The following is a 19,829-nucleotide window of genomic DNA, read 5'->3' on the forward strand; positions in this document are numbered from 1 at the left end:
GATTAGATTTTTGGGCTGGGGATGTGGCTCAAGCGGTAGCGCGCTCGCCTGGCATGTGTGCAGCCCGGGTTCGATCCTCAGCACCACATACCAACAAAGATGTTGTGTCCGCCGAGAACTAAAAAATAAATATTAAAAATTCTCTCTCTCTCTCCTCTCTCACTCTCTCTTTAAAAAAAAAAACAGATTAGATTTTGTATAAACAGAGTTTCAGGCCTTGAAGAGAGTTTATATGAACTTGAATACTTATAGGCACTAAAATAGAAATAAAATCACTATCAGAATATACAAGAACTATGGGAAAGCATTAAGAGACCAAACTGACTTTGTAAATTTGATGATAAATAGATGGATCTGAGATTATCATGCTAAATTAAATAAGCCAATCCCCCAAACTGCAAAGTCAAATGTCTCTTTGATATGCAGATGGAAACATGCAACAAGGAAAGAAGAATAAAAGTTCAGTTAGACAAAGGGGAACAAAGGAAAGGGAGAGGAGATAGGAATCTGAAAGACAGTAGAATGAATTGGACATAATTTTCCCATGTTCATATATGAATACATGACCAGTGAAACTCCACATCATGTACAACAAAAAGGATGAGTTCTTGATTAGAATAATTATATTATATGTATGTATAATATGTCAAAATATATTCTAATGTCATGTATACTTTAAAAGAACAAAGGAAAAGAACATCTCTGGAATTGAAAAGGGAATGGTGATACAAGCTAATGGTACTAAGAACTTTTCAGTCGAATAATAGAAGAAAATTTTTTAAACTTTAAGTATTTGGTGAACATGTAGGAATCATATAGAACTAAACATATACAATAGCAAAAAAAAATCTCTCAGACACATCATAATCAACATGCCTAATATAGTGAATAAGAATAGAATTTTAAAACTGCAAGGAAAAATATCAGAGCCAGGCACAATGGTACACCTCTAATCCCAGTGGCTCAAGAGGCCGCTACTTCAAATCTAGCTTTAGCAACTTATCAAGGCACTAAGCAACTTAATGAGACCCTGTCTCTAAAAAAATTACAAATAATAGCTGAGAATGTGGCTCAGTGGTTAAGTGCCTCTGAGTTCAATCCCCAGCAGAGAGAGAGAGAGAGAGAGAGAGAACATGTCAGCACACATTAGAGGTAAACCAGTGCAGACAACTCCTCAGTTCTTCACACCATTTTAAATCCAGGAAGGCATAGAATGAGGTGATCTAATCTCTGAAAGAAAATTTCCAACCAAGATCAATCAGCAAAACCATCCTTTAGAATCAAATAAAAAATAAAAACTTCCAAAAATGAGAATATACTAAAAGAATTCATGACTACAAGGTAGCACTACATAAAATACTTAAAAAAAATACTACCCATAGAAGAATTTAAAAATAATCTCAACTTGCCTCTAATGTGGGCTGCCATTTTTCTCTTTCAGCTTTTAAAATTCTATCTTTGTTCTGTGTAGTAGATGGTTAATTATGATGTGTCTTGGGAAGGATTTTTTTCACCTTATCTATTTGGGGTTGTAAATTCCTCTTGTATTTGGATTTCCACCTCATTCCTACAGTTTGGAAAACTTTTTGATATAGTTTCACTGAAAATTTTATACATTTCTTTAGTTTATGTCTTGGTGCCTTGTACACAAAGAGTCTTAGATTTGAGTTCTTAATGCTATCTCTGGTTTCTTGTATATTCTGGTCATGATTTGTTATCTTTTATTTATTGTTGACTTTGCTTTTAAAATTGTATACTTCATCTTTGATATTAGAAAATTTGCCTTGTGTGTGGTCTAATATATTGGTGATGTTTTCAGCTGAATTTTTTATTTGATTTGTTATTTCTGTTCCAGAATTTGTTCTTTTCAAAAATTTCTGTTTATTTCAATATTATATCATTTCTGGTATATTATCTCTTAGTTCATTTCATAGTTATGCCTTTAGTACACTGAAAAATTTAATTAGAAGCTGTTTTAATCAGCTTATTTTGCTACTGTGAACTCAAGACCCATCAAGAACAATATTAGAGGAGGAAAACTTGATTTGGGGCCAACGGTTTCAGAGGTCTCAATCAATAGACAGCAGGCTCCCATCCTCAGTGCTCAAGGTGAGGCTACTCATCATTGCAAAGGTAAGCAGTTCACATGATGAACAAAAGGCAGAGAGAGTGGTCTCCACTTGCCAGATACAAATATGTACCCCCAAACCATGTCCTCAATTCCCACCTCAGCCAGCTACAACCCACCACTGCAGTTACCACTCAGTCAATACCTATCAAGGGATTAATTCATTGGTTAGTTAAGACTCTCACAACCCTATCATTTCTCCTCATAACATTTTTTCATTTTCTCACACATAAGATTTTGGGGAACAGCTCACATCCAAATCATACATAAACTTTCTAAACTCTTTCTGGTATTTCCTCCATTGTGATATCAACGGGATTAGTTGTATTGTGAGGTATTTGGAATGACTTGATTCATTGCTTTCCATATTGTTAGTATTCCTTAAGGGATATTTATCTCTTTTACTTTTATATAAAGGACATTTTCTTGTCATGCTGTGGGTTGGGTGAATGCCTTGAGTTCCACATTTTCACTCAATTTAAATTTCCTATTAGGTCTAATCTCTAAGAGGATACTGAGAGGAGAGAGGTTAATTTCAAGTAGTTACAACCACTTCAGAACAATTTCATACTAATAAATATTTTAAGAACTTCTTACAAATGTTCTCCAGAAATCCACTAGTCTGAGTGGTAAATGGGGGTGATTTTATTTAATTGGTTGATAAATTAGTTAATAAGAAAATAAAAATGTTTTGAAACTGTATTTGGCTTTGAACCTTTGTGGGGGGTCTTATCCTGCATGCTAAATTCTCATGCCCCTAGGACTGAGTAGATGAAGTTCTCAGGTCAGCATGTGGATTTCCAACATCACTAAAGAGTTCTACCCATAGGTCATGGTAGCAGACCACTATGGGTAGATGGTGAATGGAAAGATTTCTGTAGCCCCCCTCCACTGATCACCAAATATGAACTTTAAATTCTCCATCCCTAAGTGTATCCTGCCCACCTGTTTAATTTTCCTGTCTGTGAACGTCTAGTGCATTCGGGTCCCTGGGTAAGGGTCATGAAATAACCAGGACACAGGGGATGCAGAGCAAAGGCAGCAGTTGCGACTGCATGCTGAGGTTTATTTGCAAGTTCCTTTTATATTCTTCTTCTAACAAAGCAAGCAATTAACACTTTACCCACATTGCCCAAATATCATGCCTCAGCGGGTACACAGAGCTAAATTCAGATTTTTCCTGTTCATTTGATAAGTACCCTCCCAAAGTTCTTTGTAGACATTATCTAATTAACTGAGGATGCATTTGTTTCTTTAGAATGTACTGTTCCCAGGACAAGTATGCAGGAAGCTTCTTCCTCCTAGCCAAACCTTGCAGAACTTGTGACTTGCGATAAGGGGAAGAGAACATTTTCTCCTCCTAACTGAGGTTTGCCTCAGCTGACCTAAATCACAGCCACAGCTCTTGCAACCTGTCAGGCCTGAGGGAGCTAAACTCTGCACACTTGAACTCCAACACCTGTCCTTTTCAACTGATCATTCACACCACAGGGCCCAAAGGGAGAGTAGGTTGTACTCTCCTCTGTTTCTGTCCTATTCACTATGATCATGTTGGGATCATGATTTTTCAGGCAAACTTGAGATAACACAGTAAGCACTGGCTGAGACAAAAGTGGACGTTTTTGTAAAGAACTCTCAAGTTCCTACAGGAACAAGATTCAGCTTAAACTGCTACAGTTAGATCTCCATTTCTGTTCTTCATTTACATGTTGAGGAACATGGAGCACATTTAAACACCAGTTCACTCAGGGGTGTTTGTGTCTGCCAAGTCTAGACTGCCTTTTAAAGGTGTTTATGTGTCCAATTTGTTCACTGTGTTTCTCTTTCCCTTTGTGTGGTCCCTCCCTTTGTGGTGGTGCAGGCTCTGGTATGTTTCCTTATATCCTTCGTTCACAACACCAGAATTTCTGGGCTTCTCTGAATCTCTGACAGACAAATACTGATTTTTAATGATTTCCTTCATACACCCACCTTGTAATTAAGAAGTACTACTGTTTCCTCAATTCCAAACATCAGAGCAAGTGGGAAGTGCCTCCTTCCTCTTCCCACCATTTGGGAGCCTCTGAACAACACACTGTTGGACAAGGATTGGATATGAGAAAAAAATCAAGAGAAATATTAAAAATTCTTAGAAACAAACAAGAATAATGATACAACATACCAGATCTAAGAAAAAATATAATGTAGTAAGTGCCTACATTTAAGATAGAAATATCCTAAATAAAAAAATCTGATATTAGATCTCAAGGCCAAAGGCAATGAGGATCAAACTACTTCTATGTTCATTAGATGATAGTAAATAATCAAAATACAAACCAATGAAATAAAAAAAATGAACCCCCCCCAAACTCACAGAATTAATATAACAAAGAGTTAATTCTTGGAAAAAATAAATAAGACTGTTAAACTCTTAGCCAATCTAATTATAAGAAAAAAAGAAGGAACCATCTAAAGAAAATTAGTGCTACATGGACAATATAACCACAGACATTTCTGAAATACAAAGGGCCATTAAGGAAAATTAAAAACTTATTTTCCTATAATTTGGAAAATCCAAATGGTATTTAAATATTTGTAAAAACATGTGACTTACACAAATGATAGCCAAAGGGTATAGAAAAGCTAAGTGGATAAAAAAAGCAATAATATTGAATTAACAATAAAAACCTTTGTGACAAAGAAAATTCTGGTACTAGTTGGATTTTTGGCTGCATTCTATAAGACCTTTAAAGAAGAAAACTTCTCAAGACTCTCTAACTTGTTTCATGAGATAAAAAGGGGATAATATTTACAAATTTATTCTATGAAAGCAGAAACATCCTGATACCAAAACCAGATAACGACAAATAAAGGAACAAAAACTGCAGGCCAACATTCTTGCTGTGTCTCATGGCAGATAAAAAGGACTGAAAGGCAAAATTAATCAGAAGAGACATACTGCTTAAGGAATCTACAGATTCAATGCTATCCCCATCAAAATGCCAATGAAATTCTTCACAGAACTGGGAAAACAGTCCTAAAATTCATTTGGAAGAATAAAAGATGTAGAATAGCCAAAAATTTTGAGCAATAAGCACAATGCTGGAGGAATCAAAATGTCCTTCAAATTATATTACAGAGCTATAGTAACAAGACCAGTATGGAACTGGCATATAAGTAGACATGAGGAACAATTAAGCAGAATAAAAGACACAGAGAAAAATCTGCAAAGATACACTCATGATCCTTGTCAATGGTGCTGAAAACATATAGTGGAGAAGATATTCTTTTGAAGAAATGGTGCTGGGAAAGCTGAATTTTCATATGTAGAAGAATGAAATTATATCCTTACCTCTCATCTAACATAATAGTCAAGTCAAGTGGCTCAAGGACATAGAATTTAGAACAGAAACTCAGAAACTGCTAGAAGAAAACATTAGTTCAACATTCCAATATATTAGTGCAGGTATTGATCCTACAGAATAAAAAATAAAACAGAGAATCAATAAGTGGGATGGTATGAAATTTTAAAAACAAATTGCAGAGCACAGGAAACAAGAACATGAAGAGAGATTCTGCTGAATAAGAGAAAATATTTGCCAACTGCTCTTCCTACAGGGAATTAATATTCATAATACATAAAGAACCCACAAAACCTTAAAATCAGAAAAACACATGATAAATAAATGAGCAAAACAAATAAGACCTATTTCTCAAAAGAAGAAATACAACTACATAAAAAAGTTCAATATCCTTAGCAATCATGGAAATGCAAATCAATGCTACACTGGGATTTCATCTCACCCCAGTTAGAATGGCATTCATCAGTATACAAATAACAATAAATGATGATGAGAATGAGGGGGAGAGGTATACTTGTACAATGTTGGTGTAACTGTAAATTCCTACAACCACTGTGGACACCAGTATGGAGATCACTCAGAATCACCATGTGACTCAGATATTCCACTCCTCTCTATCTATCCACAAGAACTAAAATCAGCATTCTATAGTGATACATGCATACCCATCTTTATGGCAACACAATTCACAATACCCAAGTTATGGAACCATCCTTGATGTCCATCAACAGATAAGAGGATAAAGAAAATGTGATACATATACAAAGTGGAGTTTTACTTGAACAACAACAACAAAAAAATGAAATTAAGTAATTTTCTGGGAAATGGATGGATCTGGAGCACATCAAGCTAAGTGAAATAAACCATCCTTAGATCAATGGTCAAATGTTCTTTCTCATATGCAGAAATGGGAGATGAAAAAAGAAATAAAAAAGGGATCCACAAAAATTTAAGTGAGACCAATAGAGTAGTGAAAGGAAATGTAAAAGTAAACAAGGAGATGTATGTAGTTGGAAATAAAATCAACCAAATTATGATATTGCCATGATAAAAGGTACCACAATGATTCCATTTTATATATATAATTAAAATCACTAATTAAAATATAATAGAAGAGGGACCAGTGGAGGAGAGGAAGGGGATCATGGTGAGGGAGTAGGGAATAGAGAAGGGGAGATACTGGGGAATAAGGTAGATCAAATTATGCGGTGTGCATCTATGAATACCAGTATCATATATAGTTGTAATAGATTAATAAAAATTTTTAAAGCTAAGTTTTAATTTGATTCTGTTATTTCTTATTTTAGGGACCTGATAAAATTAGTATGATTTTTAGTACAATTTGTGGTAACAACCACTGTTATGCTCTCTCTCTGTACTTTTTAAAAAATTAAAATACTTAGTGACTATGAAGATGCTGAATGAAAACTAAATGTATTTAATAAACATAAAATGACAAAACAATAAAACATTTTCCATCACATCAAGAAGCACTTGAAGATTAGATAGCCACAACTATGTCATGTATTTTTGTGTATAGCTTTCAAAGAAAAATGCCCAACAGAGAATATTTGGGGGATTTGCAACTTTGGAGGTGATAAAGGATGAGAGAAAGAACTATTTATTTTTAGTTTTCAGCAGATACAACATCCTTGATTGTATGTGGTGCTGAGGATCAAACCCGGGCTGCATGCATGCCAGGCGAGCGTGCCACTGCTTGAGCCACATCCCCAGCCCCTTCCTTTCCTGTCTTTAGAAAGCCTAAGATAGGCTTTGATGTTCCTCCTCCCAAAAAGCTGGCTCAGTGGACGAGGCCCATTTGGTGAGGAATGACTCTCAGACATATGATTACAGATTGAGAGAGTGAGATGATTTCTGGCAGAAAAGAGGGTGTACCCTGTGGTGCACTCATCCATGGTGTCCTTCATGATTATAACAAATCTGAAAACTGGTGACGTTGCTGTTCCCATTACATAGATGAGAGTGTCCAGGCAGACTGAGCTGTTTGTGTATCAGATTCCACCACAGTGGAAGAAGTAGGAGTGCTTTCAGTCTGCATGGGACCTTCAGTAAGCAAAAATATTTTGGGGGTGCTTATTTTAGGAAAATAACCCTTTATAAATCAGCATTTCTTTTGCCCTTACAAGTAACTTGGAGAAGGTCTGAACAGCCAAGTTTCCCTTGTGCTCCAGTGCTATGGGTGCCATAGTCAAGGTGTGTCCAACCAAGAAGGCTGCAAATAGGAAGGACTCCATGTGTGCCATCCCAGCTGTGCAGGTGTACTGCATGCAGGCATCATTTCCCATTTGCCTAGTTATGGTACCAGGCAACATGACAGTGTGTTTCTTGGCTTAATTGAGTAACTGGTAGGTATTAGATTGAAGGAGAATGAAGGTGATGTGGTAACTACCATGTGAGAGTTGACTACACTTCCATTGTCTTTGATCAGGTGGATGTCAGAGTCAGCTCGGTGGCTGATTATCAACAACAAACCCGAGGAGGGCTTACAGGAACTTAAAAAAGCTGCACGGGTGAATGGAATGAAGACTTCTGCAGATGCCCTAACCATAGAGGTGAGCAGTATGGGAGGTGTTTATGAGACAGGGAAGACACACTGTTAATAGGTGTCCAAAGATGCAATGTGGTGTAATTGCAAAGATTGGGCACAGAGATTTTATTCAGAGGAGGCAAAGAGTTCCAATTTTTTCTTCCTTTTGGAACTCAAAATTAATTCACACAACTGCCTTCACAGGATTTTATTCTTTTTATTTGACTAGTTTTTAATTTGACAGATAACACTATATGTTTTTATCTTTACAATGTGATGTTTTGAGGCCTACAAGGTGGAATGGTTAAGTCTAGCCAATTAAATCAATTAAGTAAACTAATTAATGAAAGTCTCAATAAACCAACATGTTAGTTAGTTTTTGGTGCCAGTGACCAAGATACCTGAGAAGAATGATTTTGCCCAGGAACATTTTACTTTGTGCTCACAGTTTTGGAGGTCCCAGTCCATTGTCATTTGACTCTATAACTCCAGAAGTGAGATGAAGCATTTTTTGCAGAGTGCATTGTAGAGAAAGGCTGTGCACTTCATGGTAATCAGGAAACCAAAATAGAGGAGAAGGAAACAGAAACAAACATATAATCCTCAAGGTATTTCTCTAGTGACCCACTTCTCCATCTACACCCCACCTGCCTATGGTAAACCACTTTGCAACCCATTCAAATTTTTGAATCCTTCAAAAGGATTAATTCACTATGTATGATACTCATAATCTAATCATTTCACCTCCCCCAATAACAGTGGAACATTGGGGGAGACCCCTCATATCCAAACCATAACAACCAATAATAAATTTAAATGTTACAAGTCAAAAGTGCATGTAATATATATAATCTACTGTATATGTACACACACAATACCTGGTGGAGTGTAGGTTGTTACCATAAAGATCATGTTGATGAGAACTATGGCTCCCTGCAGCTGCCTAACATGTTGAAAGAATATCATGCAGTATCCCACAGGAAATGATCAAAATTCAAAATGTATTTCTGTAGAAAGTATATTGTACTTTCACTCTGGTAAAGTTAAATAATCTTTAGTTGTGATATTATCAATTTTATTTACACACTCATCTTTATTTATTTATTAACTTTAATTTTGGGAATTGAACCTCCTGGTGTTTTACCACTGAACTACATTTTAAGTCTTTTTATTTCGAGACAGGGTCCTACTAAGTTATTGAGGCTAGTCTGAAACTTGTGATGCTCCTGCCTCAGCCTCCTGATTTGCTGGGATTACACGCATGCACCATCAAGCCCAACCTATTCACTCATCTGTTGATGAACCCTTGAGTTGGTTCCATATCTTGGCTCTTTTATATACACTTAATATAGCAATTCTATTTTTACTTATTGAAGAAACTTCACATTATTTCCCATGATTGTACTAATTTGAATTTCTATAAATAGTGTGCAAAGGTTCTCTGTTGTTCACATTCTCATTAACACTTGTAATCCTTCGTAGTTTTTTTTTTAATAATAGCCTTTCCAAGTGGGAAGAAGTAAATATAGCATTGTAATATTTTTTTCTTTTGCTAGGGATTGATCCCAGGATTGCTCCATCACTGAGCTACATCCCCAGTTTCTCCTCCACTTTCTTATTTTGGGAGAGGGGAACCACTCAATTGCCCAAGCTGGGCTCAAATTTATAATCTCCTACCTCAGTCTCCCAAGTAGCTGGGCTTACAAACACATGCCACCATGTTCTGCTTCATTGTAGAACTGATGTGCATTTACTGTGTGCTTAGTGATATTGAGTATTTATTTTTTTACCTATTGCCCATTAACAGGTCTTCCTTTGAGAGGTGTCTGTTCAGATCTTTTGCCCATTTTTTTTTAAATCAATGGTTCCCACTACTGCTTATAAGGATCCCTGTGTGTAAGTGTTAGGGAGGTGGATGCTGCAGCCTAGGAATCTGTATTTTGAAGTGTTCCAGGTGATTCTGAAGATTGTCTTCCTATCTTAATTTCAGATTTTTTTGTATTTTAATTAATTTTTGGTTATTGAGTCATTTGAGTTTCTCATACATCTTGGAGAACAATGACTTATCAGAGCATAGTTGACAGATATCTTCCTCCCTGTGTATTTTGTTTCTTCCATATGTTCCTTGCTTCCTTTTTGTGCAGAATTTTTTTCTAATCCTTCTTGTCAATTTTGACTTGTTTCTTTTTGCGGTCTCATCTAAAAATTCTTTCCCACACCACAGTCATGTAGTTTTATTACAAGTTTTCTTCTGGTAGTGTAATTGTTTGGGGGACTGCCACTTAAGTCTGCAGTCTATTTTGGATCAATTTCCCTATGTAGTAAAGACATGGGTCTGACTTTTTTTCCAGCATGTCAAATGGGTTTTATTGTGTTGAGATATGATCCTTGAATACCTAATTTGTTGAGAGGTTTTATGATGAAAGGATGCTGAATTTCATCTGATGCTCTTCCTGTACATCCTTAATACAGATTTTACTGTGTTCTGTAAGTTGTTTTTTGTGTTTCTGTTTCTTTTGTCTTGAAATGTAGACATGTGTGAAGGAAGACACAATGACAAAATGGTATGTAAAAAATGCTTAGCATCACTAAGCATCAGGGAAGTAGAAATCAAAACCACATTGAGATATTACCTGTACCTGTTAGGAGAGCTTTTATTAGATTAAGGACAACTAATAATGAGAATGTGGATAAAAAAAGAACCCTTGTACACACTGCTGATAATAATGTAAATTATTACATTATGCCACCATTGTGGATAACAATATGGAAATTCCTCAAAAATTTGCATATTTATTTGATCCAGCAATCCCACAACTTGGTATATATCCAAAGGAATTCAAATTTGGATCTCGAGGAGATCTCTGAATTCCCATATTCATTGTGGAAATACATCAGATAAGTAAGTTCTAGAAATCCACTGTATGGCATTCTGACAATAATAAACAATACTATATTATGTACTTCAAAATGTCCAAGAGGTCAGATCTTGTCCTAACTGTTCTTATCAAAATAAAAAACAAAAATGAATACACAGGGAGGAAGAAATTTTGAAGGGACTCAGTATATTGATAGATTTTGGTGACAACTTCACAGGTATGCAGTCACTTCCAAAATCATTAAGATGCATTGTTAAATATGGGCAGATTTTTCAATATTGATTATATATTAAAAAGAAATTTGAGAAGCAGAAAATAGTTATCATCATCTTCTATCTATGAACAAGTTCACAAACATTGTCCCAAAGCTCAAATGGTTTGTTTTATTACTCAACTGGCACTGGAATGTCAGTTCGTTCAGCTTCCAAATGCATCCTGCCTTGGGTCTCTGTTTTGCCCTCTTTTCCCATAGCATTTTTCCTTTCTTGCACTTCCTTTCTGAACATGTTCCATAACTCCCTGTGACAAATTCTTTGACAGATAGGGGACAGAAGCATTTCCAGCTCCTGTCTTCAGAAAGATCACCCATCCTCACCAGGTCAGTGGGCTTGATACAGCCTTTGAGCAGTCAAGTAATGCGGCAAAGTGAATCCCAAAGATGGAAACCTAACCTCAATGTAGAGATGGAGGCTTTGAATGCATCTTGAAAATTTTAGTGTCTGAAATGTGTCTTTGAGATTAGGGTAGAACCATCCAGGTTTCAACAGTCAGGGTATATGGTTATTTGCATTTGAGTAGAGTCCAAATGACTTCAGAAGGGCAAAGTGACTGGTGTCCTGGTAAATGTTTAACTCCAACATTCAAAGATTTGAAAAAATCCTAGAGTCCAGAATTGTAGCAATTATTAATTTCTGTGGATTGCTAAATTCCACCAGAGTCAAATTCAGGCTAACCTTATGATGTCAACAGGCTCTTAATGATTAAAAATTTAACAAAGAGCTCTTATAAATTAGTATGAACTGACTTCAAGGCACCTATGTTGGTACACATGGAAAACTGAGACAATTTCAGGCTTTTCCCCAAATCATGATGTGATGATGGGCATAGAACAGAAGTCACAGAGAAAGATACATTCATAAAATGTGAAGAACCAGCATATCCCCATTTGAATAGGTGCTGCTGCTTCTCCAAATAAGGATTACCAGGAAGGACAATTTGTAAAGGCCCCATTGTCAGCTAGCATTACCCACCTAAATATCTCTGGAAGCTCCACTCATTTTTGTAAGCTCATCAGAAATTTGTAACTGGTACCAAATTAAGCCAGTATGCCCTGATGTTTGACTTTGATATTGGAAGGGTTTGAAGACCACTCTCAGGCATTGCAGCCCTCATCTGAGACAGATTTAAGGTCTTCTTGCAGCCAATTCTTATTAATACCATGAGAACAATGGCCAGTGGTCATGGGTTTATGTGTTTGGTGCAGAGGGTATCACCACAGATGCCTCTCTAACACAAGCATAAATCCTGTTTCCACTACTTAAGCTAGGGCTGAAAGCTGTCGGGCCATTCCCAGTGGTGTAGAATTCCCCAGTCATGGGAGTAGTTCCAATTCTCTGAATTCCCTTCTTCACAAAAGTTTTCTGATGACGTTTATAGTATTATCACATTTGTAGAGGAGACATGGCAATGGAATTAATATCTCCAAATAACTAATAAATTAATAAGTACAAGAGTTCTGGTAGAAGTAGTTTGTTATGTATATTTATAAATTACTACTAAATAGCCTGGAAAATGTTTGTGAGAAGGGCGTTTTCCCCCTACTTTTCCTGATCCTGACTCTTGTATTTCATCTTTTCAATGACAAAGAAATTGAGGTAAAGTTATATCAGTCACCTTGCCCAGGGTACACAACAAGTAATTGGCAAGTCCAATGTAGCACTTCAGTATAAAACTCAGTCTGAGCTTAAATTAATTTAAACCAACATCATCCATGATTCCAACTCAAGTTTAATTCCAGGTCCCTCTTTCATGGGGACACACCATCCAAGTTATTTTATAAAATAGGATGACTAAAAAACTAAGAAATAAAAATAAAGAAATAAAGTGCCAGGAAATAATTCATCTTCTTGAGACAGGAGAATTATTTCCCCATCATTAGTAACTAATGGAGAAAAAACTCTACTACCTATACTTCTATAGCCATCTAGTATAAATGGGGCTTTGGATTGTAGGATTGTAGTCTAACTCATCATTTGGTTTCCTTCCTTATATAAATCTCTAACATACACTCTCTTTTCAATGCTGTATAATCCTCTCCAGTTTCCTGCTAATGTGTCTTCATTGCACAAGTTCCCTGAGGTTCTGTGAACTACTGAGTTCGCCTAGCACACTGCTTTTATACCTTCTATTATTTCAATGTCTATATCTTCCACTAGATAATGAAATTATTGAACTTGCTCTCTGTGTTTGCTTGGTGCTTCCTCAATACCCATCATTTTCTGACAATGGAACAATTTGTTGTCTCTGTTATTAACTGAAGGCTGTGAGATCCGCCATGAAGGAGGAGCTGAAGGCAACACAGACAAAACCTACTCTGTGCGACTTGTTCCACACACCCAACCTGTGTAAACGGATCTGTCTCCTGTCCTTGTTGAGGTAGGCTTCACACCATGCTTACAGAAAGAGTGGAGAAAGAATTTATTCCTTCCTTCAAAGTGTACAATATGTGGTGAGCATAGCTTTGGAGATAAAAGATGAGGAAGACATAAAGAGCACCACGATGGCTGTGGACAGTCAGAGGGTCATGTAAAGACTGACACAGAACCATTGCACAGTGAGGAGTCCTGTTTATCATATCACACAGCGAGGCTCACACCAGAGACTGATGCTGCAAACTCCAACTATGAACAGACGTTGTCTCTGATTTTCTTCATTGCTTGCTTTCATTGTTTGCTTTAATAGAGGTAAAATTTCAAAGAGTGAATTGCATAAATATATGTAATTCACTATATATTTACATATGTAAAGATATTTCCAACACTCAGATCAAGAGCTGAAAAAACTCTAAAATCCTAAAGACCCTTTAAGGATTTTATTGTATTTCCACAATATTCCTCACATGCCCCCAAACTAAACATCACTGATGGCCTCCAGCATCATACATTTGTTTTAGTACAGTTAATAATTAAAATAATCACCCATAGGCACATATTCCAAAGAAGAGATATGCCTGTATGTTTTAACACCAACAAATGACTGAGCCAGTATTACCATTATCTAAAGGATATAAGTGCTAACCCTTGTGGCATGTGTCTTTCCTGTGTGTTTGCTACAGATTTGCAACAATGCTGCCTACTTTTGGCTTGATTCTCCACCTCCAGCACCTGGGGAGCAATGTTTTCCTGGTCCAGGTTCTCCTTGGTGTAGTCAACTTCCCAGCCAATTGTGTTTCACTTTGGGCACTGAAACACAGGGGCTGTCGTATAAGCATATTTTTTTTCATGTCCATGATGGGAATCACTTTTCTGGCCATCATATTTGTGCCTGCAGGTGAGGAAAGAGCACAGGGGGGAAAAAGGAAATATGTTCCCCACTTCCCTCAGGATTTTTCAGGTAGCCCCTACAGGAATCAGAAAAACTGGGTTCTAAGGTCTCCCTTACACAAGTTGGGCATTTAGGACAGATTCTGCCATTAGGTTGCTAGGAAAACAGCCAAAGGTCAGTAAAGTTTGTTCAGGTGCCTGCTTCTCTTCATTATGATCAATAAGTACCTGGAACATGGTGCCACTGAGTTCTGAGTTTCTCTAGGTCAGCAATACAACATTTACCCATTGGCCAATCACATTTTCTTGCAAACATGAAGGGTCTAGACTTACCATCATGAGCTGCACTGCACTATCACTTCCTCTGCCTGGCTCTGTCTTATTACTTCACCTTCAGTGACAATTTATTCCTGAACTCTATGTGTCTATACATGAGTCTCATGGTAGGTCACCAGAATGCAACCTTGGATTGGAGAGTTGTCTTGACTTAAATAAATAAAACTCCTTGTGTTCAAGTAGAGAAGAGGTGTACAGCAGCACCAATATATCCATCATCATGCATTGCTGAACTCCTTGTGTTGTAATGTTTTACAAATCCCACAATTGTGGGCTCTCCTCCTCCTCCTCCTCCTCCTCCTCCTCCTCCTCCTTCTTTTTTCTCTCTCTCTCTGGTACGTACCAGGAGCTGACTGTAGTGGCACTTAACAACTGAGCCACATCCCCAGCCTGTTTTATTTTTAGACAGGGTCTTGCTAAATGGCTTAGGGTCTTGCTAGGTTGCTAAAGCTGGCTTTGAACTCTCCATCCTTCTGTCTTAGCCTCCAGAGAAAATAAGATCACAGGTGTGTGCCATCACACCCATGTATAGGCTCCACTTCTCTTGCATGCGGACAATGATGTCAGTTTGCTGCTCTGCAAGAAAACCTTCTCCAAGATTTCAAGCTCTCATGAGATTTTCTTCTTAGAGTAGGTAACTGAATCTATGAAAGTTTCCTTCAGTGGTTTCCAAAGTGTGACATGTTTTCCATAAGAGAAGTTCTTTTCCTTGAGTCTTGATAAATTTTACTAGATCAGGCTGTCCTGCAGCTTGTCCATTAATATAGTATTCTTGTTCTTTTATAACTGTGTTTTATAAAAGAGCAAGACACCCTTCAGTAATTCTGACACCCTTCAGTAATTCCTATATGACTTTCATATCTGCCACATAAATGGTACAAGAGACACTGGAAAGAAAAAGAATGTGAGTTCCTTCTGCATCCAGCATCCCCTCTCCTTATTTAACAAACCTGGGAAGGCAAGGAGAATAAATTAAATTATTGAAAACATTTTATTCACCATAATTTAAAACATTCAGGTAAGTCCCTTAGGTTGGTCACAAACTTCACCTCTGTGCAGTTTATCTATAGTATATTTTACACTGTGAATATCTCTAATAAGGGTGTTTTCCACTTGGATTTGGGGGATGCCAATACCTTCATCTAAGATCCTGACTCTCCTGGATCATCTTTCCAGAAATGCAGACTGTGCGTATGATTCTGACAACTTTGGGAGGAGGAATTTGTTTTGCCTCTGTTACCTGTTGTTTCACCCAGGCAAATGAACTGCTCCCCACAGTCATCAGGTACAAAATCTCACAGGTTCTCTATCAGGGTAAAAAGGACCTGTTTCCAAATCATTGACTTTTCAAGCAAAGAAAACACAAATAATCAATGGTGATGATAACAATTACAGCCACAGTTTACTCAAAGTTAGCTTTTTGCTAGGTACTTTTAGGTGTGATAATATACCACCAATGTACATCTCATGTATTCTTTGGATTCACCTAAATTTGAGATGCTATTTTGCAACTGACAATATCCAAGTTATGGATCCAGCCCAGGTGTCCATGAACAGATGAGTGCATAAGGAGAATATGGTAAATATACACAATGGAGTTTTATGCAGGCATAAAGAGAACAAAATTATGTAATTTACAGGTAAATGGATGGAATTTGAGAAGACCATGCTGAGTAAAATAAGCCAGACTCAGGAACTGAAGGGTTGAAATGCTTTCTCATATTGGAGAGAGGCAGGATAGAGGAGGAACTGTAAAATGAACTTGATAAAATTATGTTCATATACAATTGTATCACAACAAATAGTATAATTTGTATAATTGAAAAGTAGCAAAAAACAAAGTAAATGAATAAGAAAATAAAATAAATGAGAAATAAAGCAAATTTAAATAAATGAACAATAGTATTTCTAAATGATAAAACATGTCTTAATACTCTGTAAACTTGAGAAAATTTGCTAGCAAACCAACAAAAATTTCAAAAGCAAGTGTTAGACCATGACACAAGAAAAGACCACTGACTCCCATTAAAATCAAATTAAAGCAAGCTTATTATTTTGACTGGCTGGGCTGCCTCTCCCACCGAAAACCGTGAGAACAAGACAGCAGCTGCAGCTTTCCTGCAGCCCAGCTTTATAGCCCTGAAAGTTACACCAAGGGGGGTTACAGATAACAAAACTCTAAGGAGCATAACACTAATTGTAGTTTACATTTTTGCTGGCCTTGACATCAGAATTTATGAAGATCATTAGAGTCTCAGAGAGGGTTTTTATCTAGCCAGGGAAGGCCAAGATTTGTGAGGCATCACTATAAAGTTTTAGAGCGTGCTGCTATCTGGTCAGAGAGCCAGGCATGGGTGAGTTCAAGGCACAGGCAGGCATTCCAAGTAGGTTCAGAATTCGCAGTAATTTATAGTAAAGCCAAAGTTATCTTTCCATGGCTTTGTGGCAAGATGGCTCCCAATTTTAAGAAAAGATCAGGTTGGGTATATAACAAGAGCATATCATCAATCTTCTCATGACAAAGCACATTCCTTATTGTCTCCCATAATTAATGCATGAAGGTGACACAAACCCATGTGCATTCTCAACAGATTTATTATGCCTTTTTGTTTGTGCTCCAAGGGCAACAGCTTTTGGAATCATTGGAGTTTGCGGTAGTTTGGGGGCAGCTGTAGCTCCCCTGTTGATGTCCCTAGAAACATATGCTGAACCCTTGCCCTGGATCATCTATGGAGCCTCCTGCTTCTTTGCTGGCCTTGTTGTTTTCCTCCTTCCAGAAACCAGGAATCATCGACTGCCTGATTCCCTCCAAGATATAGAAAATGGGTGAGTGAACCCTTTCATGGTTCCTTAGAGGAGTTATGTACCATAGATCTGAGATGAGAAGACAGATTCTACTGGGGCCATATGTCTCTGGAAATTGTAGACTTACTCTCTTTCCATGTGGTCAGTACCATTGGTTTAGTAAAAGCAATAGGCTTTAGCCATTGATCTCAGATATTCCCCTGAAGATTTCTAGATCATGCCAGCCAGTTTTTCCCAAACTGCCCCAGTAGGTTTAGTAGTAAATACATCACAATTAGATCTACTCAGTCCTTGCTGCTACAGTGTATTTCACAAACATGCACATATACAAATGACAAATCTCACTCTCTATGTCCTACTATCCTGTAGCCCAATGACAGCTGGTAGCTGTCTGGCACTGTCATTTCTTATAGGCTTGAGCTCTTCCCTGGTCACTGAAGAACCCAGGGGTTATCATTACAAGACTAGGGTCCCTTCCATAGCTGACAGTACATTTTAGGGGAGGAGTCTTGTTGTGTTGCCTGTGAGATTCAGACTATCTTGTTTTCACCAGGAATGAAAGTGTTCAGAAAAGAGAAAATGCAATGGTAAATAAAGGAATTTTAAAATGATGAATGATTGGAAAGATTTTTAATTTTTTTTGTACTTCCCTGGTTTTTCCAAAGACTTCTGTGGAGAATGACATGGTGCCCAAGGATGGAAGTAGAAACCATCAAACCTGCCTTCCAAATATTATAGGAATATTTGACTTTTACTTCACAATATTTACTGAAATCCATGGGCAGGTGTCATTTTTTTTTTACCAAGGATGGTGGGGAAAGGATCAGCTTGCTGTAAAGAATGCAGGAGATAATGCTTTCTCCATGTCCTTTCTTGTTTGTATTTCTTTCATCATGTATTTTTTTCATATCTGTTCTAGTGGGAAAGGCTCAAGAAAAACAGAGCAGGAAGATACCTCCATCAAAGTGACACACTTCTAAGGAATTTCACAAATGGGATACTGATCAAGAGCAAGAAAAAGAAGAAATATAAAGATTACTCCAAGACATCAGCAAAAAATTAAAATAAATAGAAGCAACAGAAAATTCCCATTTATAATGGTGAATCTAAATTATTGTATACAAGATACTTTATGAATCACAAGAAGTTGAAAGAAACTACAGTACTTTGAAATACATGAGAGAATGTTTATATAATGTAGATACCTAAAATGTTTCTGAATAGAGAGATGGAATTAGATTTAAAACATTTTTCTTTCTGAATTTATAGAAAGAGTATTCTTACTTAAGAATACTCTTAAGAGTATAATTACAATGAAGAATCCAACACTCGGGCTGGGGATGTGGCTCAAGTGGTAGCACGCTCACCTGGCATGCGTGCGGCCCAGGTTCTATCCTCAGCACCACATACCAACAAAGATGTTGTGTCCGCTGAGAACTAAAAAATAAATATTAAAAATTCTCTCTCTCTCTCTCTCTCTCTCTCTCTCCTCTCTCACTCTCTCTTTTTAAAAAAAGAATCCAACACTCTTGAAAAGACTTGAATCTTAATAGTTCCAAATACATGTAACTACCAGTATATGAGTCAGCTTTCTGTCTCAGCAACAAAATAAATTGAGTTAAATGACTTACTTCAAGGAAAAATTTATGTTGGCAATGGTTTCAGAAGTTTCTTTCCATGTTTGCTTTGCCCTGTTGCCTTGGGTCTATGGAGATGGAAAGTATTATATTGGGGAGTCCCTGGTGGAACAAACTTACTCATCTAATTGAAGACAAGAAGATAAAGGAAGATATGAGCATCTCAATATCTCCTTCAAGGTCACACTCCCACTGATTTAAATCACTTCAACTAGGTACAAATTTTTGAAATATTTACCACGTTCCAATCACACCACCAGCTGGTGGCCAAGCATATAACACATAAGTATTTGGGGCACACTTCAGATCTAAGCTTTAACATTCTGCCCCCATGCCCCAAATTTCATGTCTATCCCATAATGCAAAATGTACTGAGATCAAAGATCCAAAGGCTCCCTTCGTCTTAACAGTTTTAGTATCTCCAGGATCAAAGTCTCTCCTAAAAATCAGGGCACATTCTTAGCTTTGAGTCCCTATTTAAAAAGTTATATACTTCCAACATACAATGTGGGACATAGTCAGGAGACACGTTCCTATTCCAAAGGGGGGAAATAGGTGCATAGAAGGGACCAAAATTCATCAGGGTATAGATTAAATCCTGTGATTCCATGTC

The 19,829-nt window shown here is 37.1% G+C and overlaps 1 protein-coding gene across 1 annotated transcript in view; it reads left to right on the forward strand.

The window, feature by feature from the left end:
• LOC308642433 (organic anion transporter 7-like) overlaps window positions 1–18,559 on the forward strand; it is a gene marked incomplete at both ends in the record, with an annotated part of 55,876 nt that extends 37,317 nt beyond the window's left edge. The window contains 6 exons of the mRNA XM_081281340.1: window positions 7,919–8,042; window positions 13,436–13,551; window positions 14,231–14,445; window positions 15,951–16,059; window positions 17,397–17,600; window positions 18,499–18,559. Of these exons, the coding sequence (XP_081137466.1) occupies window positions 7,919–8,042; window positions 13,436–13,551; window positions 14,231–14,445; window positions 15,951–16,059; window positions 17,397–17,600; window positions 18,499–18,559 (829 nt within the window). The remainder of the gene's footprint in view (window positions 1–7,918; window positions 8,043–13,435; window positions 13,552–14,230; window positions 14,446–15,950; window positions 16,060–17,396; window positions 17,601–18,498) is intronic.
• Between the last annotated feature and the right edge of the window lie 1,270 nt (window positions 18,560–19,829).

The sequence above is a fragment of the Spermophilus citellus genome, assembly GCF_964194105.1.
Source record: "Spermophilus citellus genome assembly, chromosome: 2".
Lineage (NCBI taxonomy): Eukaryota > Metazoa > Chordata > Mammalia > Rodentia > Sciuridae > Spermophilus > Spermophilus citellus.